The sequence below is a fragment of the Dysidea avara genome, chromosome 7, assembly GCF_963678975.1.
Source record: "Dysidea avara chromosome 7, odDysAvar1.4, whole genome shotgun sequence".
NCBI classification, from domain to species: Eukaryota; Metazoa; Porifera; class Demospongiae; order Dictyoceratida; family Dysideidae; genus Dysidea; species Dysidea avara.
Window position 1 is genome coordinate 39,119,056 of NC_089278.1, and position 27,383 is coordinate 39,146,438.

General features: G+C 41.8%; 1 protein-coding gene across 2 annotated transcripts in view; it reads left to right on the forward strand.

Annotated features, from left to right (window-relative positions):
- The window catches only part of LOC136260393 (uncharacterized), a 48,467-nt gene that overhangs the window by 19,765 nt on the left and 1,319 nt on the right, over positions 1-27,383 (forward strand). For both annotated transcript variants that reach the window (XM_066054105.1, XM_066054104.1), the window contains exons 7-10: positions 808-875; positions 929-986; positions 1,043-1,110; positions 1,164-1,256. In XM_066054105.1, coding sequence (XP_065910177.1) covers positions 808-875; positions 929-986; positions 1,043-1,110; positions 1,164-1,256 — 287 coding nt within the window. The remainder of the gene's footprint in view (positions 1-807; positions 876-928; positions 987-1,042; positions 1,111-1,163; positions 1,257-27,383) is intronic.

Consider the following 27,383-nt stretch of genomic DNA (forward strand, 5'->3'; position numbering starts at 1 on the left):
GTCGACGCGCAAGAACTATTAGAACCTGTGTATCATGTGACACTACTCTAAATGTATCATGTGATACTACTCTAAGTGTATCATGTGACGTCACTACTCTAAGTGCAGAGGAGGTTGGATGCGTTCACGTGAGCTGTACATTTTCATTGGAAAATCTTTGTTTCAAGACAATTTTATTAGTGCATTTGAAAGTTTATGTATGTCTAAATCTAACGGTGTGGTGAACCCCAGCGAACCCCACTGATTTGGCTGGTAAGAAAGCCAGAGTTTTAAAACGCCAATAAAATAAATTATGTTAAATCTGTTTTATTGAGGAGGGTAATACAGCGATCTCAGTGTAACACAGTGAAGGGTCGTTGTTTCATTGTAGAAAACGTACGTGACAAGTCTGGTGAAGTTGTATGCATCAAATCACAACTTATTAATTTCACCCCGAATCTCAAGTACTTTGAGAAAACAAAGTACATAGCCTTGAAGCCTACGTGAAGGACGATTTGAATATCTAACGAACTCCAGTGAACCCCATCGTTTCTTAGTTTAGTATTGCGACTATTGAGGGTCACGTGAAATACCAAACAAAAGATTGCAATTAAGAGCAATATATTTAAGTAGCACTTATAGCGCATCCAACCTCCTCTGCTCTAAGTGTGTCATGTGACTTTGCTACTCTATGTGTCATGTGACATCACTACACTAAATGTGTCATGTGACACCACTACTCTAAGTATGCCTTGAAGTCACTGTTCTAAGTATATGATATGGTGTCACTAATCAAGTGCATTGTGTACTTAAGTATGTATCCCACAGAACTACAAGAACAGAATAAAACAGTCAAACAACATTATGGGAAATGGTGTGAACGTCTTCACAGTAAGGTATTGATTTGTTATGATGTTGTCATGGTGATGTTATTGATGATGTCATCAAGGAGTTTGCTATTATACAATCGGAAGTTCATGGGGTAGAATGTTCTCATATGCCCTCAGGTGGGTGTCATCTTGAGATCATGTGATCCTCTTATTTGTATGTGTGTTATTTACAGAACTAGCTCAGTTTAGTGGTTATGATCAGTTGTCATGGCAACACATGGACAACTCACACTTCAGTAATGTGGGCAGTGTTAAGTTTTGTCAGTTACTATGGTAACAGTGTTGTTTTGCTAGGAGGGTGGTCAGCTGTTATTAGGGGAAATATCAGAACAGCAACAAAATACAAACTTGTTACAGATTGCCCATCATTTGCAGGAGAGACATAAAGTGAGACTTGTAATAGTGCAACACCTAAGAACCTTTAATTGAGATAATTGTTCACTTTTAAATATAGGTACCAAATTTCTTAGCACATGTACTAATTAAGTGATTTTAGAGGGGGTAGGGGTATAAAAAGTCCTTTGGAGACCTATTTTTGGACCTTGTCAATAAAACTGTTTGTTTACATGGAAAGCAATCAATATCCTATACTATTAGACCAGTGCAAAGCCTGCAGCTGCAACAAATGAAACAAATTGTTTTCTAAGCCTAGCAGTAAACAAAATGACTAAAATGCTATTTTCAAGTGGTTCTATTAAAGTTTTGCATTTCCAATGCACACAGTTCTGTAGTATCATGTAAAAGGATCATCCTGATGCGTATCGTGAAGATTTATAGCAACATTATTAAATAATGAAGCTTTAATTAGTTACAAGTGGACGCAAAATCATTGGAATACAAATAACAAATTATCTCTGTAATATTGATTAACCCTTAAACCCACATAATCCAGAAAACTGTACCTGATGAAAGAGAATGAAAAATGCACAATACTTTGCCATTTTACATACATGGTTTTAAACAGGCTTTTCCAGTGAAGCGTTTATCCAATCTCTTAGAAATAGAGATTTTCTTACTTGGGAAGGTCTACCCTTTATAACAGTATTAAACTTTTAATAAACAACAAGGAATTCACCCGCTACGAAGCATTGAAGCATTTTGTTTCCTTTTACGTTCCTACCATTAGTGTTCTTGTCGGCCATTTCGTCAATCACGTGATATTTGTTTATCAACTAAATTGCCATCACATGACAAGCAAGAGAAAGACGATATGACGAACCAAGTTATGGCTTTTATGTATCGATATGCGAAGGAAGAAGATGAGATAGTTCTTTTGTACTTTAAAGGTACAGAGTGAAGTTCTGGGATAGAAGGATGTGACGAAGGATAGCTCCATTTAAACCAAAATTTAACGGTGAGTAACATGGTGTTTGTAGTTTTTAGATAGCTTTAACAGTTCTTGTACTTTAGGAGTTTGTTTTAAAAGCTTGCGTATAATCCAGTTTTCTGGATTGTGTGTTTTCAGTGCTTCCATTTTTTAAAAACGGCTGCGGGTTTAAGGTTATTTTGGTTAACATTGCAAGGATAATTGCTTGATTTATGTATACAAGTACACAAAAAAATTTGGAATTTTCAACTAGAGTAGGGACCATAGCACATTGATAAAAAGTACTCAAACAAGTTGAAGTAGTCCATGATATTAAATCACAGTAAAACAATAAGAAGTGTTATATCCCTACTGTATCTTGCAGTAGTCCATGATATTAAATCACAGTAAAACAATAAGAAGTGTTATATCCCTACTGTATCTTGCAGTAGTCCATGATATTAAATCACAGTAAAACAATAAGAAGTGTTATATCCCTACTGTATCTTGCATAGTAGGGATATAACACTTATTGTTTTACTGTGATTTAATATCATGGACTACTCCAACTTGTTTCAGTACTTTTATCGATGTGCTATGGTCCCTACTCTAGTTGAAAATTCCAAATTTTTTCGTATACTTGTTGCTTAACTTTTTTTTGTAAATTATCATGACTGGTGAACCCACGCATACTGCATCTGAAATGGCACCGTGCACCCCAGCTATATCAATTATCGTCTGAAAAGTGAAGTATCCATTATGCTTCGTTGTCAGCTATGTTCAACCTGTTACACAGCATTTCGAATCAAGAACTGTTCGAAAAGCACCTCTACAATCCACACATACCGAAAGAAATAGTGCCGCGCGTCCCAATTATATTAATAATTGTCTGAAAAGTGAAGTATCCATTATGTACCTATCAATATTATGCCCCCCCTCCCCCCCTCCCGGGCAAGGGTGGGGGAAAGGTGGGGATTTGTCTTTTTCAAAAATTAAATTCCCCACCCATGGGGCATGACGAGTAGTCAAATCCCCACGTAGTGTACTTTGGGAAAGTAGATTATTCTTGCAGGAGGTGCATAGCTTATAAAGTCAAGCAAGTGCTAAAATTTTGAAACAGTCAAATGCCCCACTAGTGGGGCGAGTTTTGAGGTCAAATCGGATCAAATCCCCCACTATTCCCCAATGTATGCCCAGGAGGGGGGTAGTGGGGCTTGATATTGATAGGTGCATTACGCTTTGCTGTCGGCTATGTTCAACCCGTTACACAGCAGTACGAATCAAGAACTGTTTGAAAAGCACCTCTGCAATCAAAATAGCCACTATGAAAAATACGGACGATTTCCGTTACGAAGGGAAGCCGTCACGTGCTACCGCCAAATCGATACCTTTCGCTGTCAGCAAAGATGAATGGGACATAAAGGAGGACACTGGTAAGTCCATGAAGAATGCATTGTACGTACTGTGGTATGCCAAAAGGCACCTGTCGGGCCGAAGCAATGCCAAACAGTGAAAAAATCAAGCCCGTAGCCTTAGCTGTTATCGAGTTACGCTTGTCTGAAGGCATCAGTCAGTCAGTTACTTACTCAGTCAGTAGAAAATTCCGTCGAATAATTAAGAAAATTCCCTAGCAACTTGTTAAAAGCATTTCGGGTCAATCTGAAAGCTTGTTTGGGCTTAGTTTTACCTAACCAATATTGCCTCATCGTCATCAGGGAAAATTGAGGCTAGTTTTTTGGTGATATTATTTTGTGGGCCACGTCTACTCCTTTGTGGTCCCTACTATACAGTTACTATCGTAGTGTATGATACAGAGAGATTTCAATAATTATATTTCCACCTGTAACCAATTGAAACTGCATCATTCAATAACTTTTATTATGCACCTTTAATAAAGAAATGATACACATCAGGATGATCCTTGTACATGATACTACAGAACTGTGTGCATTAGAAATGCAAAACTTTAATAGATGAGAAAACAAATTGTGTCATGTGGCTTTTTAATGGGCCATTGTTGCAGCTTCTGTCTTCCTACTGGTCTAATACTAGATCCAGCCTTTAAACTAATAGGATATTGATAATTTTCCATGTAAACAAATACAGTGAAACCTGTCTAAAGCAGTCACCTTTCGGGCCAGAAATATTTGGCCTTTATAGAGAGGTGGCTGCCTAACTCAATATCCTCCATAAAGCAGCCATAGGCCATAAACCGAGGTTTGGCCTTTAAACAAAGGTTCCAGGGACTTATATTATAAACTCAGGTTTATTACATAAAAATGCATTTAGCTACATTCCAGTACACCGCCTACTTACATAGCAGACAAATTAGCAGAAAAGAGCCTGAAGCTACTCTGAGTTTGGAGACAACAATTGAGCTGATTATGATTCCTAGCTACAAACGTCCGTGAAGTAAAAACAGGGACTTCCGTAAAGACGGTGAACTTTTAATGCTAACTAAACAATTACAAATCCAGGAATCAAGATCGTGAGGTGAGCTTTAATTAGAATCACACGAAGAAGCAAAGTCATGGAGCGGTCACAAGCTTTTCTATACTGTGAGTTTATAACTTTTCTGTATTACAGAAGTATGAAGTAGTGCAGCTATAATTTACTCACTGTAATGGCTATAGCTGGCTGCTTTATGCGAGGTCTTTTGTATAGCGAGGTGCTATTTGGGACTGCTAAAGCTGGCTGTTATACGTGTTATAGAGGTGACTGTTTAATGCAAACTATTTCTGTACAAACTGATTGGAAATTGGTCGGGACCGTAGTCACGTGGCTGTTATGTTGAGGCGACCGCCCCTCCCACATCATACCCTGATTACCCATACACCCCAATACACATGCATATAAACTCTCATCCAATGGGGTTGTGCCACCAAAGCAGTTGGCTATTGATACTACTAAAACACACACGACACCAAAACGCACGACACCATACACTAACAGTAAAATTCACAGTATGCACGATAACTTGAGTGGCAGAGTGGGGGCTAGCATAATAATAATAAACTTAACAAAAAAATTCAGGACTGCTCAGCCCAAGCGGCCCTAGGAAAAACCTGATGGCTTCTTTTTTTATTATTATTATTTTTTTTACCAACAGGGAAAAACCCAAAAATGCTCCACTCTGCATGTGTGCAAAATGATACAGATGTTCAGTGTATGCAAAATGTCAGAAGAGTCCAGCATCCAATCCACTTCATTGTAACAACTTATCTAAACACAGCTAAGGAAATTAGGGTGGGTGGGTGGGAGCCAACCTGTACTGAAAACGTGGCATAGATTGAATTAGTGCACACTATCCCAACTTTATATACCCACCCTGCTGCGTCACGTCCCCACGTGACGCAACTACATTACGTATTCCTGTGGGAGCTTATTTTCTGTCTAATTCACTGCGTTCAACCGCCAGAAAATGCACAACTCAGGTGACCATTAAGGGAGACCTTGTAAGGATTGACCTAACCTTTGGTATCCTATTTTTTTTCAATTTAAAGATCAATTTTCCACTGAAAAGGTTGCATTTTCTAAATTTGCTGAATTGCATCCTAAGAATTGTGTTTTAGCTGGAGGTAGTGGGACACATGCTGTGTGTGTCTGCACCATCCATCAAAACACAAAATTGATGTTGATTGGTGGTAAACTGGCAGAACTCACTGTTAAATCCTTATACAATTAAATCCTTACAAGGGTTAGGTTGACAATGGTGATGAAATACTGAAAGAACTGGGTTATTGAAGAACTGAAGAACTGAACTATTTATTAAAGAACTGAACTATTTCATCACCATTGTCAACTTTGAACCTAACCCTGCCCAGATCTGGTCATGGATTTTTTGTCCTTTCTGCATTTTTTCAAACATACATCTTTAAACAGGCTGTAGGACCAGGTGTCCTACAGACCTTCAGCACTTGTAGTCTGGTAGTCAGATGCAAAAAAATGCTATGTACCCGGAAAAAATGGTATAAAACAGTTTTGGTGTCATTCTGTGTGAAACTTAATGGAGAATAATATATCCAAAATCCCAACACATGATATAGATAGTTTGATGTGTACTTGTATGCCCTCCATGCAGTATTAGAATATTTTGAAGTCAAAAATAATTGTGATGCTTGTGTGCATTGAGCTTGAAATATGGCAAGTTTGTTGGAACCTAACCCTAACTACAAAACCACTTGTAACAAGTGCAAACCAGTTTAGTTTCAACTAGTAGAGTGACAACAAATGGCATTGTACATGCAACCGTTGTATCGCTTTGTCAGCTGTCTTGCATCCCCGGTTGTATCCATCGTTACACATCATGGGCTGGGAGATATTTAATAGAGAACCGGACCTTGCTAGTAGGCCTGCAAGCTACGTCACAATCACTTTTAGTTTGAGCCATTAGATCACGTGCACCTTTCCTTATCTGTACTTCTTGCTTCGACTCGCATTAACCGTTCACAGCTTTATCCCTGGCTCTTGCTGGGTAAAAACATATCTTTCCAGAGTGCTTAGTGACGAAGCTGTGATCTTAGACTAAATCATGCAATGATGTTATTATCATGGTGCCACAATTCTCGCAAATTAATTTTTTGCGAATGACCCCAACCGCTAAAATTAATTCCTCACTATAAAAACCTGCTATACGGTACGTGCTACAAACTCCATAAGAAATTTGGTGCTTGTATATAAAAAAGTGAACGGTTTTATGGCTTAGGCGCTGGACTATAAGAGGTTGCTGCTATTAAATTGACACTGTATATGTGACTGTGTCTGGGAAAACTGCATTTCAAGACATATGGTAGTGTTGTGTGGCCTAAGAAACTGCCAATCCACACTGTGGGTATATTGACAGGAAGAAAGAAAGCACAGTTTTCACCTATACACACACACACACACACACACACACACACACACACACACACACACACACACACACACACACACACACACACACACACACACACACACACACACACACGCACACACACACAATGTGTGGTTCCATGATCCCTTAACTAATTAGAATCACTTTTGTTGTAGAGATGTCTACCTGGTAGGGAAGCCCATATATCATATTTGAAGGAAATTGTCTCAAGCCATTTTTGAGATACAATTGTCCAAAGTTTTAATTTTTTTGTCCACATTTTTTCCTGCTATTTGCACACTTACCATATAACACAAATAAGTATTCCAATCAAACTGAAATTTGGCACACTACAAGAAGTTATTAATATCAGTACCAATTTTGGTGGAAATATCAAGATTCATGTAGCTATTACCAATTATTCACATAAGATCAAACTTTGTTATTCTTACAGGGTAAACTGCTTTGAAAAATCAGTTGAAAATTAGTCTATAGCTTGATTAATTATTGTAGGAGTGCCTTTTGGTATTTTAAGATCACGAAGATACAATGCAAAAACCAACAGTGTGTAACAATAATATGCGCGAGAAAGACTGGCTACAAACAAGTCACCATGCAGTGAGTTGTAAAGAGGTGCAAATAAGTTTGTACGTGTATACTAATGGTGCCAAAATATGAAAATTTTAACATCATAATCAGGATATCGTGGGACTTTATCATGATAATTTCCAAATGGCTCAGATCACGAAGTGATTGCATGCTATTTGGGATTATATGGAGAAGGTGAAGTCGAGCATATCAATGGTGTTTGACCTAGTTCCCTATTATTACCAGCTGTTAGTAGTTACTAACACATGGGCATGTGTGCCACGTGTCTGCAGCGCATGCGCATGGAGAACTCTTATAAATACCCACCACGCTTTGGTACTTCAACCTTTGAATTAGCGAATCCATTTGGTTAGGGTAGGGTGGGTGGGACTATTGATATGCTCGACTTTGCCTTCTTCATATAATCCCAAATAGCATGCAATCACTTCGTGATCTGAGCCATTTGGAAATTATATTTCAGAAGGCTCAGTCTCACATATCAATGGTGTTGTTTGAAGCTAAATACCGGGGAAGTCGAGCTAACAATAATCATACAATAGACCAAATAATAGTTTAGGTCTCACCCGGAGATGCAGATGAAGACATTACCGCTCTACCAAAGGTAGTGTCATGAGATGGTCAGTAGTAGAAATTCCTGAACACCGATTCCGAGCTCCAGTCTGTCGCCTGCATAATATCATTCATAGTAACACCTGACCCAGCGGCTGCAGATGTTGCTGCTCCCCTAACTGAATGGCCTGCAAAGATAGACACATCTATACCAGCTAACTAGTGCTTCCTGCAGCCAGCGGGCTATTATACAAGAAGCAACCGGTTTATGTGGCCTCACAATAGCTACAACTAATCTTGTAGTGTCCTTAGGTCTCAACTCAGCTGTTGCAGACTCGTATTGTTGAAGCATTCCCACTGAGCATAAGTTTGTATTATGTGGAAAGGACGGGAAAAAAAACTCTCAGGATTCTATCTTGAGAGGACTGTTTGGCTAACGCTGACGGCAAAAATTCTACTCCTTCTGGCTTCCGTCTTTTGGCTTGTCTATCTAATTGGAGAGAAGCTAGATCTGCTGAGCGGGATGGCCTTGTCAGTCCTAGTAACATTACTAATTTGAATGTGAGGTGTTTTAACGGCTGAAGGGCCCAAGCTATCCAAGTACTGCAGTACCACTTGCACATTCCATGTTGTGGTGTACCTTCGAAGAGGAGGCCTAGAATGGTAGGCTCCCTTCAGAAGCCTGCTAAATGTGGGGTGTTTACTCACCTCAACTCCATCCACTGGGTCATGAATCGAGGAAATGGCTGATCTGAAGGAGTTGAGGGAGTGAGATATATAACCCTCCTTAAACAAGTAGGCAAGGAAGTTAGCCACATCTGCTATAGGGACAGAAACGGGATCGTGATACCGTTCAGACCACCAGCTAACCCATCTGTTGAACAGAGAATTGTAGGTCTGTAAGGACTTCGTCCTCCAGGATGCCAACATGAGGTTAGCAGCCTCTGTTGAAAGGCAGCTATTTCTAATTTTTCCCTGAGACAGGCCAAGCGGCCAGCTGGGGGGTGAACTCCTCTGTTCTCTGTTGTCCTCCCCTCTGCATTTGGGCCTCCTGCGGTGAGAGGAGCCGAGGAAATTCCCTCAGCATCCCCAGAAGGACAGGATACCAGGACTGGCGCCTCCATACTGGAGCCACCAGGACTAGTTGAGTTTCCTCTTTCCTCACCTTGCTCAGCACACGTCCCACCAGGCACCATGGAGGGTTGGCATATCCCTCCTGTTGAAAGGCATCTATTGCTTCTGCCTGTGGATCTGGTCTCCAGCTGAAGAACTGTGGTAGTTGGTGAGCCAACTGTGAGGCAAACAGGTCGACCTCTAGGGGGCCCAGAGTTTGGTTGATTTTCTGGAACACCACTGGAGAGAGCATCCAATCTGATCTGTCCCTTTCCACTCTGGACTCGTGTTCTGCTGTTATATTCAGCACCCCGGGGATGTGTTGTACTGAGAGAATTATGTCTCTCTCCAGAGCCCACAGCCATAGTGATCTAGGATTGGGGATATCGTTCTCCCTAGGTTGTTGATATAAGCCACAGCTGTCGAGTTGTCCAGCTGCAATAGAACTGTCACACCTTTGTGATTCTTGATGAATGACTCCATTGCCAACTCTGTGGCAAGAGGTTCCAGACAGTTGATGTGCATCTTCTGCTCCTGAGGAGTCCATGAACCCCCAGTCCTCACTCCATTGAAGACTGCTCCCCACCCTGCCAGGGAGGCATCTGATTGGATTGTTACCTGTATTGGCCTCCGGAGAGTGGTTCGTCCATTCCAGTGGGTTAGATGAGTTTGCCACCAACACAGCTCCTCCTTGGCTTGTGGGGATAGGACTAGAAGGTGATTGTAATCTTGGCCCCCCTGGGCTAGCCCCTTCTGCAAGTCTCCTTGCAGGGCCTGGTAGAAGAGGGGAGCTACCAGAATAGCTTGAGAGGCAGCATTCAACTTCCCTATGAACTGAGAAAGGTACTGAGCTGACACCTTCTCTTTCTGGAGGAGTTCTAGGGTCTCTTTGCAAATTTCCCTCAATTTCTCTCCGGGAAGTCTGAGCTGAGCACTCCGGGAGTCCATCTGTAACCCCAGAAATTCTATTTCTCGACAAGGACATAAGTGAGACTTATCTGGGTTGATCATGAATCCCAGAGCTTCCAGCAGAAACAACAAGGCCTCGAGGTGTTGTGTTGCCTCCTCCTTGTAGTTGGCCAGTATCAACATGTCGTTGATATAGACTATAATCTTGATACCCCATGACCTGAGCAGGGTCATCAATGGCTTCATCACCTTAGTGAATGTCCATGGGGTGCAGGACAGGCCGAATGGGAGGCAGGTGAACTGGTAGCAAACTTCGGCTACCCTGAATCTGAGGTACTGCTGGTGAACTCTGTGAATGGGGATTGTGAAGTAGGCGTCCTTCAAGTCTACTTTCACCATCCAGTCTCTTGTTTTCAACAGGTCTCTTAAGGTTTGGATGCCCTCCATTTTGAAGTGTGGGGTTCCTACCCACTTGTTCAATTGGATTGATCACTGGTCTCATCTGACCATTCTTTTTGGGGACTAGGAATAGAGTGAACCCCTCTAGGGTGTTGGGGAAATATGGGATTGCTCCTTTCTGTAGCAGGGAACCCACTTCCTCCTTAATCAGAGTTGCCTGCTCCTGAGAGAATACCCCTTCTTGAGGCCTGTGAGGTTGGTAAGGTTTCCCTAAAAGGGGTATTTGGTACCCTTGTATGGCATCCAATACCCAAGTGTCCTTTGTCAACACCTTCCAGGTGTCCACAAAGGAAGCCAGTCTCCTTGCCACCTTTAAAGGGGCCTTTGCCCTTGGTGGAACCCTAAACCCCATTTCCTTTGCCTTCGACAACATAGGATTTACATTTAATGTTTGAACTTGCATACATACAGTTATTGGGTTCGGGTTCACTGTTAATTGTCATTTCCCCTTCTTGTTGGGTAGCCTCTTTGGAGCTGCTTGCTGCTGCTTCATCGGTGGGTAGTATGGCGCTGGGCTGCGCCGCTGGTAGTGAGGCCCTCCTGATGATCTGGAAGGCAGGCCTCTCCGAAAACCCGATGAGGATGATAGGGTGTATCTGGCTTTTCGGAGAGCTGACACCTGTTCCAGGTGGGTGGTGGCATCTTCGGGAAATTCTGGCCCAAATAGCAGTGGGGCAGCCTTAAGGAAGTCCCATGGCTTGAATCCTGGAGAGGGTCCAGTCGTTTGTCTTCGTGCTCTTCGAGCACTGTGCTGCCATTACTTTATCCAGTGTAGGCACTTTCGTCACAGCTACCTTCGGCAGCCCATAGTCATTCCTTCGATCAACTCAATTGTTGTTCGAGAGGGATGAGAAGCTTCGCTTCAACAATGTCTCTGTTGGTGGAGTTACTTTCACTACGCGCGTGGGGTTCTTCGCCCTCACGCTCCCATAAAGATCTTCTTCCTCCTGTGGTTGCAAGATTTCCATCTCTTCCGCCCAGCCAACTCCCTGGTTACGTTGTAGGCTGGGGTCTGTATTAGTCGGGATCTGTTCTAACGGTGGGGAAGAGTCCAGCGACCCTATGGGTGGCGTGGTCCTCCTTCAGTGCCGCCACTTTGTGGCGTAACTCCTCCACTTGTCGCTGGATTTTCTGCTGGAATTCCTTGAACGTTCGCTCAAGGCTAGCAGCGTCTGACAGCACCTCAAGATTACTAACACCATTGATATGTGAGACTGAGCCTTCTGAAATATAATCAGTATATTGTGGGACTTTATCATGATAATCAGGATATCGTGGGACTTTATCATGATAATCAGGATATTGTGGGACTTTATCATGATAATCAGAATATTGTAGGACTTTATCATGATAATCAGGATAGCTTACAGCATGTATGTTTCTACTGTAGAACAGTTTCCACGTCTACCTCAGTGAAAGAAGTAAGACAATTTGCTGGACTGACATTTTGCAATTTTATCAAAGATTCACCCACATTGCACAGCTTGATGCAGATTTCTGTAATCTGACCAGCCCTTCAACAATGGAATGAATGTCACCTGTGGTTTATCACACTTTTAATAAGTGCTTTGTATTAGACAACCAGCAAGTGTTTGCTGCGATCCTGTCTCAAGAAACTTCATCATGTGGCAGATGCCGGTAGATTGTCACATAAGGACACACCATCACCAATTTGGAGACACTTGGCAGTGACACAATTTCATGCATATCTTATTGGGCATGATATGCCTATGTACACTGATCACTTAGCAGTTCAATCTGTGTTAGAAACACTCACAAACATACTAGATGGTGGAGTAGGCTTTTCAGCAGTGGCATCGTGTACCACCCAGGGAAAGGACTATGGTAGTACCAAATGGTTTATTCTCACTTGCAGCTCCACTGTGTAATATGGTAGTTGATAATTCTGTGTAAATTGATCAGTTTCCTCTACAGATCTACTGAATGCCAAACCTGTTGTGTTCACAGAATATACATTTTGCCAGTGAACACCCAAAAGACTCTGTAGATGATATAGTTCCTAACTGATGGCACTGCTCAAAGGGATAGAAAAGTAGCTGGTCAAGCACCTTCATTTGGTATGATGGACAATATCCTTTATTACCTTGATTCTACTAAGAATGATAGGAAGTATTTTGCGTTTCCTTACATCTATAACAAGTGATGGAAGAGTACCACAGTGACCCACTATCAGGTAATTTCACTGGAGATAAGCTATACTTAACTATTGGTGGTGGCAAAGTATGTATAGTGATGTGCTTAACCATTGCTCTACCAGGATATTTGATAAAGCAATATGGTGCTCCATTGTAAAGTGTGAACACAACTCATTGCTTCTGCTCCAATTTTCTCAGCACTAGTTCAGCTTTGTGACTAATACACATCAAACATAAGCTGATTGGTCCAGTGGTATACTACTGGTGGAGCAGTAGATGTCTGGGTTGGGCCAGTTTGGCTCAGAGTTGAAATACTTATCATCAACCCTGTGCTCTACCTGTCCACAGTGTGTCATTGTTTATAATCCTTCAAACAATTTTGTGTGCTACTATGATAACCAATAGGATGTTCAGTGCACTGTATGTCTACTCCCCATAAGTCTACCAAAGAGAAGCCACCTCCTATGGAGCTGATTATTGAACACCCACAGAAGTTGCATTTTTCCCACCTTCACAACTTGAGATAACTGATGTTACTGACAACAGAGAATAGCCTATTTGCTGCTAGTATCAATCCAACAAGCCTAACATCACTACAAGAAGCAATACAATTTTAAAAAACCAAACTTTTACAACAAATGCGAAGTTGACGATTGGGTTTTTGGGCTGTTTCCCAGCTGATAAATCCAGCAAGAATCGTGAATTGTCTTGCCCATGGAATAGCCCTTTTCATGTCAGAGCTATTAAGGGTGGAAGTCTCAAATATTTCTTTCCATGAGGCAAACTAATCCAGGTACACCAATCAAGAGTAAAGGCATGTCCCCATAATGAATTGTATTGGTATAGGAGTGGTTTGGGTAGGCCACCTGAGGATCTGGTAGAGTGATCAGCTGAGAACAGTTTGGCAGCAGAGTCAGAGATTGATCCATCAGATATGTGGTCTGATAAAAATGTAAATGATTGTGAAGAATTAGTATGACAGTTTATTAGGAGGTTTACCCTCCAGCTGGTGAAGCTTGCAAGGAATTTGGTTCTCTATAATATACGAATCTTCATTTAGGGTACTGAGCTAGAGCTTAGCTTCAGTGCTGTAATGCTGTTGATAACACTAATAGTAGTAATGAAATGTATCTTAAACCCCAGTGCGTGGGAGTATCAAAGCGCCGCGCTGGGTTATAACTACCATACAGCTAGACAGAGCGGCGCTGCTACTGTACGATATATTAGTTATCACCCAGTGATAACTAACTTATCACCCTGTTGCGGAGCCACTCAGTCTCTTTCGTGACATCATAATAACTGCGAATGGCATTGTTTACCGATGGAACAAAGAGCCAAATAAGGAAATATTGATACAAAACACACCAATACAGCACTTAAAACTACCCAAATCTTACAAGAAAACTGTTAATCCTTTATACAATAACACTACAAGTTACCAATACGATAGTTTAACAAATGTCAAGAATAGTACGTGACGATTTTCGCTCCAGCAATCACTCCCAACGGTCACTATGGTGAAGAACTAACTTCCTCTAGCTTCATCGTTCTATCTTGGACTATGGTAGCCACTTGTTGGTCTTTATTTTTCTCTTGCACACCACGCGACACCGCTATACCAATTTCTGACGAAGGCGAATCGTACCTGGAACCGCTGCTTCATAACACCGCCCTTCGCTACAGTTTTGTAGGCAGTATGTAAGGTCTCTCTTGTGGCTACGAAGTAGAATCTCCACACAATTCGGATGAAATCTTGAGCACAGTGACAGGAACTCAAACCGGAACTTAATTTACTATCCGTAAACTTCTGCGCACTCCCGCGCACTGGGATATAAAACAGTTATATCCCGTATACTCGGATGATATCACTGTTATTACACTCGTCCTCGGCTCCGCCTCGGACTCGTGTAATAACAATGATATCACCCTCGTACCGGGATATAACTATAACATACAGTACAATAGTACTGTATAGTAGGGACCACAAAGGAGTAGGCTTGGCCCACGAAATAACATCACCCAAAAATCAGCCTCATTTTCCCCTAACAACGATGAAGCAGTATTGGTTAGGTAAAACTAAGCCCAAACAAACTTTCAGATCAACCCAAAACACTTTCAACAAGTTTCTACAGAAAGTTTTTAAGAAAAAAGTGGAATTTTCTACTGACTGACTGATACCTTCAGACAAGCGTAACTCGATAACGGCTAAGGCTACGGGCTTGATTTTTTCACTGTTCGACATTGCTTCGGCCCGAGAAGTGCCTTTTGGCATACCGCAGTACATACAATACATTCTTCATGGACTTACCAGTGTCCTCCTTTGTGTCCGTTCATCTTTGCTGACAGTGAAAAGTGTCGATTTAGGCGGTAGCACATGCTAGCTTCCCTTCATAATGGAAATTGTCCGTAGGGCTACTTTGATTGCAGAGGTGCTTTTCGAACAGTTCTTGATTAGTACTGCTGTGTAACGGGTTGAACATAGCCGACAACGAGTATTTCACTTTTCAGACGATAATTTGATATAACTAGGGAGAGCGACACCAGCCCTTTCTTTCGGTATGCATGGATTGCAGAGGAGCTTTTCGAACAGTTCTTGATTCGAAATACTATGTAGCGGGTTGAACATAACTGACAACGAAGCATAATGGATAGTTCACTTTTCAGATGATATAGCTGGGGCGCACTGCACCATTTCAGATGCGGTATGCGTGGGTTCACCAATCATAATAATTATTTACAGAAAAAGTTAACAAACAAGTGCACAAAAACAATTTGGAATTTTCAACTAGAGTAGGGACCATAGCACATCAATAAAAAGTACTGAAACAAGCTGGAGTAGTGCATGATATTAAATCACAGTAAAACAATAAGAAGTGTTATATCCCTACTGTGCTTTGTGTACTTGTAGAATGTTACATGTTTTATTTCCAAATGGCTCAGATCACGCAGTGATTGCATGCTATTTGGATATGAAGGTGAAGTTGAGCATATCAATGGTGTTAGGCCTGGTTTCCTAGAATTACAGTAGTTAGTTGTTAAAATATTAGGATACGAAGCATGTGTGCTGCTGTGCATGCGCGTGGCATCCATATAAAAACTACCACATTTTCGTACCTTGGCCATCTGATAATGAGCCAAGTACATGAAAGTTAAGGGCAAGGATGGGTGGGACCACTGATATGCTTGACTTCACCTTCTTCGTATAATCCCAAATAGCATACAATCACTGCATGATTTGGAAATTATATTTCAGAAGGCTCAGTCTCGCATATCAATGGTATTGTTTGTAGCTCACAACCGACCAACTGAATTTGGAAGGTGGAGTTAAGTACTGTACTATATCCAACATACCACAATGTATACACACAGCATTTAACAGACAACTACTATTTATGTCTCACTGCCCCTGCAGGATAACACAGCTTGGCCAAAGGCGGGATCAAGGCTGGAATGGTAGTAGAATTTTCTGAAAACAGACTGTACTCCGATCAGCTGTTTTCAATATATCCCAAGTGGTAATCCCTGAGTCAGCAACTGCTGAGGATGAAGCCCCTCTTGTGGAGTGTGTTGTAAAAGCTGTCACATCAATTTCTGCCATCTTAAGGACCTCTTTTAAAGGGACAGTACTCCAAGCCATACAAGTGCTAAATTTACATCCCGTAAAATATGATTATGACGTGATAATTTGTTGTGTTTTATTACATCACGCCACGGGCGAACTTGCAGTGATCTTCTAATTGTAGAGGAGGTTGGTCACGCGTCATAAGCCTATGATGTAAAATTACACAACCAAACATTGTTCTAGGTGTTAAGACTTGTTTAGCAGCTAGGAAAGTAGCACATTGTACTGAGAAGGTTTGTAAGGGTGCTGGGATGCTCTGGTATGGATATAAAATCTGTCTTTTAGAATATTAAGAGGTGTGAAGGTTGAATTAGTTCAACCCTTTCTTTGAGATCACAAGATGAATGATAATGCGTGACCAACCTCCTCTGGCATAATTGTAAACAAAGCGATGGTAAAGGCATAAACTTGTACTGTTGTACTCATAAGGTATATCCTGTAGTTCACATCGTTGTTTGGTAGTGAATAGAACTGCTCTGTAAAGCCTCGCCCCATGCGGATTGCTTCAGCCAGGCTCTATTAGCTGATACAAGCTTGTAATGTTATCACGATTGTTGCACTGACAAGAGCCTCTTGAGTTAATTAGGCCTACAATGGGCTGGCGCTGCTGTTCTTGTGGCTACATTTCCAAGCGCTCCATGCCGTTGCATTACTTTCGAGCAGTCACACCGTTTACAATCTTCTACTTGGTTTAAATAACCTGTCTAGGTATGTAGTTTCATAGCAAATGATTCCAATTCATTGTAGCAGGTTGTATGGAGGTGAGAATTGTTGTTCATTTCCAAACACTATTGCCCAGTAATTACGTAAAACAGCATCAAATGCTTGTCACACTTGTATGGTTTCAACACTTGTATGGCTTGGCGTACTGCCCCTTTAACCACCTAGCAATGGTGCACAGAGTTACAGGGTTATGAGGCTTGACCATACCTAAAAATAGTTGACTGTTTCCCTTTCTCGAAGATGCTGTTACCTGTTTATAACTATATAGTGCCTCCACTGGGTAGAGCTGTTTATTGTCAGGAAAACTAGCAATATAATAGTCAGTTAGGGGTTTATCCTGTCATGACTGCTTGGCCAGAGTGGAAGGTAGAAATACTACACCCTCTGATTTGAACTGACAATTGTCCAGTTGAAGAGCTGCCAAATCAGTGGAGCGGGATGGTCTAGCCAATGACATCAGCATTACCAGTTTGAATGTTAATAACTTTAGTGATGTGTAGCAGTGTAACCCCATAGTAGAATATGATCAAGAACCACCTGCACATTTCAGGTACCTGTGTATTTAGGCAGTGGTGGCCTTGCATGGAAGGCCCCTTTGAGGAGTCTGGCCTCTAGGGGGTGCTTGCCGACGTCAACATCATCCACTTTGTCATGAACACTGGATATTGCTGATCTGTAAGCATTAAGTGAATTGGTCTGGTACCCTTGCGAATGTAGCTTTTCCCCAAATATTAGCTACATCAGAAGCGGGTCCTGAAATGGGATTACAACCCTGTTCAGTTCACCAGCCCAACCATTTCTCGAAGTGGGAATCATAGGATTGTGATGTTTTACTCCTCCAGGATGCAAGTAGCTCCCTTAGTTTTGTTAGAAAGGTTTGCACCTCCAAACTTCTGCGGGAGATAGGCCACTCAGCTAGCTGTGGCAGGAACTCCATCTGAACACTGTGGGGTGGTCTCTGAAATGTGTCCCGGTTGCGTGGAAGTTGTCTCAGGTAGTCGAACAGCATTCCCAGTAGCACTGGATACCACAATTGCCCGTTCCACACTGGAGCCACCAGAATTACTTGAGCTTGCTGGCTCCTCACCTGTGAGAGAACTCTGCCAACTAGACACCATGGAGGATTCATGTATCCCTTCAGTGGACCCCAGTGTTGGGTGAAAGCATCTGTGGCTTCCACTAACGGGTCCGGTCTCCAGCTGAAGAATCGTGGCAGCTGATTGGACAGACAAGATGCAAATAGGTCCACCTCCAATGGACTCCACTGAAGGTTGATCTTCCTGAATAACTCTACGTGGAGGCTCCAGTCCGTTTGGTCTGTCCGAGTCCTGGACTCAGTATCTGCCACGCAGTTGGTGATGCCTGGAATGTGTTCCGCAGTAAGGATAATGTTCTTGGATAAAGCCCACATCCAGAGCTCCTTCACAAGTTGTGTCAACAGTAGGGAGACTGTCCCCCAAGTTGTTGATGTATGCTACAGCTGTCTAATTGTAGAGCTGTAGTAGTACTGACACTGCTGTTTGATCCTTCAAGAAGGACTGCACTGGCAAGGCTGCCAGCAGCTCCAAACAGTTTATGTGCATTTCCTGCTCTACCTGGCTCCAGTGTCCTGGTGCTATTGCACACTGCTCCCCATCCCTGCAGTGATGCATCTGACCTTATCACTATCGTTCCCTTCTGGTGAACCAGGGCTTTGCCATTCAATTGGGTGAGTCTCTCCTGCCACCACAGTAGTTCTTCCCTGGCTGGAAGGGACAGGTTGATGGATGCAGTGTAGTCTTGATTGCTGTACCTTCTGTAGATCCTCTTGAAGGGAACAATAAAACAAGGGAGCTGGGAGGACTGCTTGGGATGTTGCATGCAGTTTCCCTATTACTTGAGCCAGCTGACGTGCTGTCACCTGATTCTATAGGGTCTGGCTCACTTCCAACCTGATGTGGTGGAGCTTCTCCCCTGGCAGGCTCAAATGTAATGTGGTAGAGTGCTCCTGGAGGCCCAGGAATTCTATCTGTTGGGTGGGGAAGGTCACTGACTTGGGCACATTGATAATGAACCCCAGCCCTGTCAACAGGCAAAGCAGTGCTTCGAGATGAAGTGTCACCTGCTCTGCAGATTCTGCCATCGGGAGTATGTTGTCTATGTAAACGACCATGCAGACTCCCATGCTCCGAAGGAAGATGGCTACTGATTTCATCACTTTGGTGAATACTCAAAGTGCACAGGACAGGTCGAATGGCAGGCATGTGAACTGGTAGTGTTCCAACTCCACCTGAAATCGAAGCATGGGTTGGTGATCTACATGAATTGGAACTGTGAAGTAGGCATCCTTGAGGTCCATCTTCACCATCCAATCGTTTACCCTCAGTAACTCCTTGAGTGTCCCTATACCCTCCATCTTGAAGTGCTGGGGCTTCACCCATTCGTTCAACTTCTTGAGGTTTATTACCGGTCTCATCTGACCCCCTTTCTTGGGTATTAGGAAGAGAGTTGAGTAAAACCCTCCCTGAGGCTGAGGGTTGGGTGTGTTGATTACAGCTCCCTTATCTTGAAGGGTACTTAATTCCTCCTGTATCAAAAGACTTTGTTTGTTCTTCTGAGGATGTAGGAGGGTTTGGCTGTTGTACCTGCACTGTTTGGTTGAGGGAATGGAATTCGAAAACCTTGTATGGTTTTGATTAGTGTTGCACCGATATGCATATTTTCACTTTTACCGATACCGATTTTTCACTCATTCCTGTAGCCGATATGCCGATATTTACCGATATTCTTCTATTCTGTAGGTCAGGGGAGAAGGAGCAAAAATTATCTGAAGTTTATGTGCGTGTATAACATTAGTCGAAATAATTTAATTACTTGTGTGGGCGGCCGATTCTACAATGTTTGCTACCAGTGTCCCACTAACCCCTTACATGGAAATGAAAGCCAAGTAGTTATAAAACACCTAAGTCAGCTTCTCAAATGGAGTTTTGGTGGGATTCTAGACCCTTTCCAAATAGTGATTGGTTGATTGCGTGGGCGGCCGATAAATATACACAGTCTATTATAGCCTTGCAGCCACACTTCACAGATAAACAAGCCTAAATAGTTATAAACAGGTACAGCAAATAAATGTTTACCACTTACCACTGCATTCACTGCTTTCTTTTAATACTGTCACGTGTCTATTACTGTCGTTAATGATTAATTGTGGGTTTAGGTTATCGGCAAATAATATCCTCTTTGTAGCCGATACCGATACTTGCAAAATCACCTTATATCGGCTGTTACCGATTATTCAACCGATTATCGGTGCAACTCTAGTTTTGATTACCCATTTGTCTATTGTCAGTGCTTGCCAATTCTTTATGAAGTGGCTCAGCCTGCCAGCCACACTGAGTGATAGCAGTGCTGACTGTGGTCGGACATGGACATAGACACGGATGTTTTCAAAAAGCACTTTTACATTATATAACAGTTATTTTTCATACCTAACGCTGTTTATACAGCAGTCTTCGCTTCCAGACCCAGGTGTTGATTTTGTCATAGCGCTTACCCACTTATAAGCGCATGTGCGAAGGACTAGACCAGCACTCCACAGCATGTCAAAGACCTTATAGTGTTGTACACATGCTCTAAAGTCTAATACAGAGTTATATAGTTGTAGAGATTAGCTTGTATGCCCCACGCAACTTAGCTTACCGCCTTTTCCAACTAACCTCACAAAACCCTGTTCTGTAAGGTTCACAATTATCAAGACACACCATAGTGTGTTGTGCAGCCCAAGAAGCCAGCGCCACACCGTGAGTATGTTTACAGGAAGAAAGTAAACGCGATTTTCACACCTTTGTAGCTCCGTGATGCTTTATCTGATTGAAACCAAAGTTGCTACAGAAGTGCCGGCTAGGTAGGGGAGTCCACATTCCAAATTTGAAGAAAATCGCTCAAGCCATTTCCGAGATACGAGCTGCCAAAATTTGGGTTTTTTTTCTTCGTTTTTTTCTTCTACTTTTCGCACACTTTGCAAAATCCGCCGTAAAACACGATTGCGTGCTCCAATTGGGCTGAAATGTGGCACACTTAACGGGCTCATTAAGGCAAATCTCAGTACCAAGTTTGGTAGGAATCCTATGAACATTCACGGAATTATGACCGATTATTTGCGTAAAATAAGGTCAAAGGTCTGTCACGCCCACAGGGTAAACCGCTTGAAGGAATGAGCTGAAAATTGCTATGTAGATGGAGTAACTATCGCAGGAGTGCCTTTTTGTAGTTTGAAAGAAATCCAGTTAAAAGCCATCGAGATATGACACAAAACCCAACCTATGTCACAATTACGCGATCGATTTTTATGAACAAAAAACTATTAGTTTTTGCGCCTACCAGGCAAACCGCTTAGAGCAGTAAGCTGAAAATCGGTGTGTAGCTGGAATAATTATCATAGAAAGTCCTTGCAGTAGTACAGAAGAATCGGATTACAAACCACTGAGTTATGATTCCAAAGCCAACTACGTGTAGCATATGCGAGATCGAGATACTCTAATAAAACAGTTACCCTAATAGAGCATTCAGCTACGTTTATAACTTATTCCATTATAGAATTATATTGTGTTGCAAGTTATTCTGTAGGGAGTTCAGCTACAAACAGTTAATCTTATAAACAATTCAGCTACAAGCAAGTCACCCTGTAGAGAGTTCAGCTACAAATATGTCGCTGTAGAGATTCAGAACATTATAAGTCACACTGAAGAAAATTCAATTATAAACAAGTCATCCTGTAGAGACTTCAGCTACAAACAAGCCACTGCGTTCAGCTACAAAAAAGCTATCCAGTAGAGAGTTCATCTAGATCAGCTACAAACAAGTTACTTTATACAATGTTCAGCTACAAGTAAGTCACTCTGTAGAGAGTTCAGCTACAAAGAACCATGTAAAGAGTTCACTGCAAACAAATCACCCTGTAGAGAGTTCAGCTATGAACAGATCACCCTATAGAGTTCAGCTAGAAAAAGTCATCCTGTAGAGAGATCAGCTAGAAGGATCACCTTGTAGAGAGTTCAACTGCAAATAAATCACCCTACAGATAGTTCAGCTACAAACAAGTCACCCTGTAGAGAGATCAGCTAGAAGAAGTTACCTTGTAGAGAGTTCAGCTACAAAAAAAACATATAAAGAGCTCAGCTTCAAACAAATCACCCTGTAGAGCAGTCAGCTATGAACAGATCATCCTATAGAGAGTTCAGCTAGAAAAGTCATCCTGTAGAGAGATCAGCTAGAAGGATCACTTTGTAGAGAATTCAACTACAAATAAATCACCCTGCAGATAGTTCAGCTACAAACAAGTCACCCTGTAGAGAGATCAGCTAGAAGAAGTTACCAGAGAGTTCAGCTACAAAAAAATAACATCATATAAAGAACTCAGCTGCAAACAAATCACCCTGTAGAGAGTCCAGCTACGAACAGATCATCCTGTAGAAAGATCAGCTAGAAGAAATCACCTTGTAGAGAGTTCGGCTACAAAGAAACCACCATGTAGAGAGTTCAGCTGCAAATAAATCATCTGTAGAGTTCAGCCAGAAACAAGTTCACCCTGTAGAGAGATCTGCTAGAAACAAGTCACCCTGTAGAAAGATCAGCTACAAAGAAACCATCCTGTAGAGAGTTCAATTACAAACAGATAACGCTGTAGAGAGTTCAGCTAGAAACAAGTCACCATGTAGAGAGATCAGCTAGAAACAAGTCACCCTGTAGAGAGATCAGCTAGAAACAAGTCACCCTGTAGAGTGATCAGCTACAAAGAAACCATCCTGTAGAGAGTTCAATTACAAACAAATAACCTTATAGAGAGTTCAGCTAGAAACAAGTCACCGCGTAGAGAGATAAGCTAGAAACAAGTCACCCTGTAGAGAGATCAGCTAGAAATAAGTCACCTTGTAGAGAGATCAGCTACAAAGAAACCATCCTGTAGAGAGTTCAGCTACAATCAAGTTACACTATAGAGAGATCAGCTAGAAACAAATCATCTTGTAGAGAGTTCAGTTGCAAACAAATCACCCTGTAGAGAGTTCAGCCACCCTGTAGAGAGTTCAGCTAGAATAAGTCACCTTGTAGAGAGTTCAGCTACAAAGAAACCACCAAGTAGAGAATTCAGCTGCAAACAAATCACCCTGTAGAGAGTTCAGCTAGAAACAAATCACCCTGTAGAGAGTTCAGCTAGAAACAATGAGAGTTTCAGCTACAGTTCAGTTATGTAAGAAGTCACCTTATTAACTACAGTATGTAATAATCATCATTAAATGTTAAATATACAAATATTTCATCAGACAAAAGCTATACACACTCCTTTGTTTCACAATTCCTGCAGTAAAGAAAAAAACAAGTTAAAAGGAAGCATCAAAGCCATATGGCCAGTTTTGTGGCTTGTAATACAAAAAGAAGTGATATCTAAACCAAAACAGCCAAGCTGTAAAAAAAGAGTGTGGTCCCCAAAAAGGCCAAGGTGAAAAAAGATGTGAAATCCAAGGTGGCGGCCAAGAAATGGCTGTAATGGTAGGTTACTGGAAAAAATTTTAATTACGACAATTCAGGTGAATTTGGTGCCGAGGCAACGCAAATTCACCTGAATTGTCGTAATTAAAATTTTTGCCATTAACCTACCATCACAGCCATTTCTTGGCCGCCACCTTGGATTTCACATCTTTTTTCTCCTTGGCCTTTTTGGGGGCCGCACTCTTTTTTTACAGCTTGGCTGTTTTGGTTTAGATATTGTTTACACATTCTTTTGAACGTGACATCAAAGATATGTGTGCATTGGGTTCTAGTCATGGCTCGCTGACTGAAAGTTGTTGAACCCTTTCCTCTTGAGCTGATCCCTCCTCTGGAGTATAGTAGGCTGTTGTGCTGCCTCAAAATTATCTTGGGTCTGCCCTCGCTGAGTATTGCGAGGGAGCCTTGGAAAAACCCTGGCTTGCCTTAGATCCAGCACCTTGAGCTTGGTGGAGGGTCTTGAGCTGTGTCATTTGTTGCACGACTTTCTCCGGAAAGGACAGTCCAAAAGGTGTTGCTGTAGCTGAGGAGAATAGATCGAAGTCTTGGCCAAATGTTACAAGGTCCTTGTTATATTCTTCCAGAATGAATGTCCTCCTCTCAACGTTACATTGGGAAGAGGCGTTCAGGTCAGAGCAGCTTATACTGCGGCCTCCACATCTTCCACAACAATAGGATTGTCCTTATTTATGTTGGCTAGCAGACCCGTGAGAGGGCCAGCTGCATCCAGGAATAGTGCCTGGATGCGGGAGTGGGATTGGTCTGCGGATTTAATCCTCTGAGCATTACGTAGCAATCAGTTTGTAAAGCCGAGGTGGAGTGGTGAAGGGCGTGTCTGGAACAATGAACTTGCTTCGGAGGTCCTTCCAGTTCTCATTGGACATGGGTGTAAACGCCTTTCAAAGAAAGTCCTCTGTACTCTCCTCCACCTTAGTCAAGCAAAGTTTCTTGCCCTTTGGGCGCTTCCCTGATCAGACGTGTGATGACATTGTTGTCATCATCACTGCAGAATACATTGTCTGGCGTTGAAATGATACTTACTTGGTAATGTACCAGGTTGACGACCGTTAGGGAGCTGTGCTCTAGGACTCTCAGTTTTGATTAATTTACTAATTGATTAATCATCGATTACTGAATGTAGTGAACACCATGCATATAGCATCAGCTGCACTTGATCAATACTGTACACAGTATAGTAGTATCAGCTACACTTGATCAATACTGTACACAGTATAGTAGTATCAGCTACACTTGATCAATACGGTACACAGTATAGTAGTATCAGCTCCGAAGATGAAAGCTCCAGCTATCTGATATTTATATTAACAATGTAGTTGACAGTCTGGAGGAATGCCCCTTCCTCCAGGATTAGACCCAAATTTGACTCTGAGTGTTATTTCAGTGGTACAGTCATATTTGGAAATCAGTTGTAATGGGTTGTGGCCAGCAGATTATTAGTCTATTCAGCTTCAGCAGCTGCAGTACCACTGGAGGGCTGGTGTCAAAGGCTCTGGTATGTACTTAGGTGATTTGTTTATGTTTTGTGGTAACCACAATAATAAGCAATGATGGTTCAGGCCCTAGCCCACTGCAAAGGTGATCACTTAATCCCGGTGATCGCTTAATCCCGGTGATCGCTTAATCCCGGTGATCGCTTAATCCCGGTGATCGCTTAATCCCGGTGATCGCTTAATCCCGGTGATCGCTTAATCCAGGTGACCGCTTAATCCAGGTGACCGCTTAATCCAGGTGACCGCTTAATCCAGGTGACCGCTTAATCCAGGTGACCGCTTAATCCAGGTGACCGCTTAATCCAGGTGACCTCTTCCAGGTGACCGCTTAATCCAGGTGATCGCTTAATTTAGGTGACCATAACAGAGGTTCCACTTTAGTAGTTTAGCTGGCAACACTAGCAATCGTTGTCAGCACCTACAGGCTGCAATAAGACGTGTTTAAGAACTCAGGATATGTCATGGATGTTGTTAATAAATAGTGAGCCAACTAGAGGTGTACTGATAAGGAGTTTTCAGTTGTATAAATATCTTACTGCATGATGTATATTCTAATGATTTTTAACATTGAGAAAATGGAAGTGATGTAACTTGCTGTAAAGGACAACAATACCTGGTGTGGCCTCTACTACACAACCCAGACAATTAGGCACCACAAATATTTTAATACATGGTCCCTTGTATGGATTGCTCTTTGTTTTGATTAGTTATCAAGATGGCTGCTATATCAGTACAGATTATCAAGTTTATTTTTCCTGTGATGCAGTTCTTTATTCATAAAGTATAACAGCTACTGTTTTCAGAAGATTTGGGTAAGAATATTTTAACACTAGTAGCAGTACTTACACGTGTAGTTGTGCATTATGAAATAGTATTTGGAGAGGCTTTCTATTTGTTATAGTGAGCAAAGAGGCTTTTCAGTTCTGATTTGTCTCCCGACATCACAACAATAAATCAGTAGAGTGAGTTCACAAACGGCTAACTCTAGCGAGCTAGAAAAATGGCTAAAGGTGTGAAAACGTGGCAGTTTCTATACAGCATGGGCAGCAGCACACGTGCTTCGTATCCTAATATTTCAATGACTAACTAGCTATAATTCTAGGAAACTACCATTGTCATGTGTGTGCTATTGTGCTGAGGAGAAGTTTGTTCAACTGTGACTCGTGGTGTTCCTGGCATATTAAAAGCTTGCGTGTAACTTTTACACAAGCAACTTCTTTCATATCATTATTATCAGCTCATTATTGACAATATTAGTTGTAGTGAGCATTAAAAGAACATACTTCGTCACTTGGATATATATCTTCTATCCAGAAGGCCTTACCAAGCACCTTAGCATAGAGTGTACCTAGAAGTGAAGAATGAGTTGCAAATCTGATTTTAATTGATGGCAACACATAGGAGGGATAACCCCAGTGCTTTCAATAATAGTCCAGTGTATTTCTTAGGAAAATATTTTAGCCTGATTTTCATCCTGTAATCTTTTCAGCTTGTGTACCTGCATCTGTGCAAGTTTGCAAGCTAGAGCTTAGCTCCTGTAAACAGGATAGGATTAGGATGGAAAGCTGCACAGTTAAGTGACTGACTGCTCTATTTGAGTATCTTGATTGTACAGTGCAATACAACAGACTTACTTTCTACTCTTCTTACAACATTATCTCACAAGCACCTTCTCTCTAATGCCTGACAAGCAGGTGAAACACTAGCAATGTTAAGCCACCTCGGTTACTTGCAAAATGTCAAATGGCTCTGAAGGACACATCAGTGAAACTAACACTAACATTTCTACAGAAATCTGCTTTCATGGATGATAGCTTGTCGCTTTGACTTTCTAGATTAACACTTGTTCCAATAATGCACAGGCACTAATTGGAATGTATATCATGTGCTAATCTGGCATTAAATAGAATTGTCAAACCGTTTCAACCACTGGCACGAAAACACCCAATTATTATATGTTTGCCTTGGTTCATCGGTGATCCGAACCCCAGTTAGTACAACTTTGTAGGCCTTGTAATTTTCAATTATTATTATTTATTTATTACATTATTTTAGCCATACTTCTTATTATCTTTCTTTAGTACTTGGTTGTATGTGAATTACAAAATTTACACTGACAATTGGTGATTGGGATAGGGTGGTTGATAGCTAACTGTCAGTAGCTAGTTGCAAATACTAAT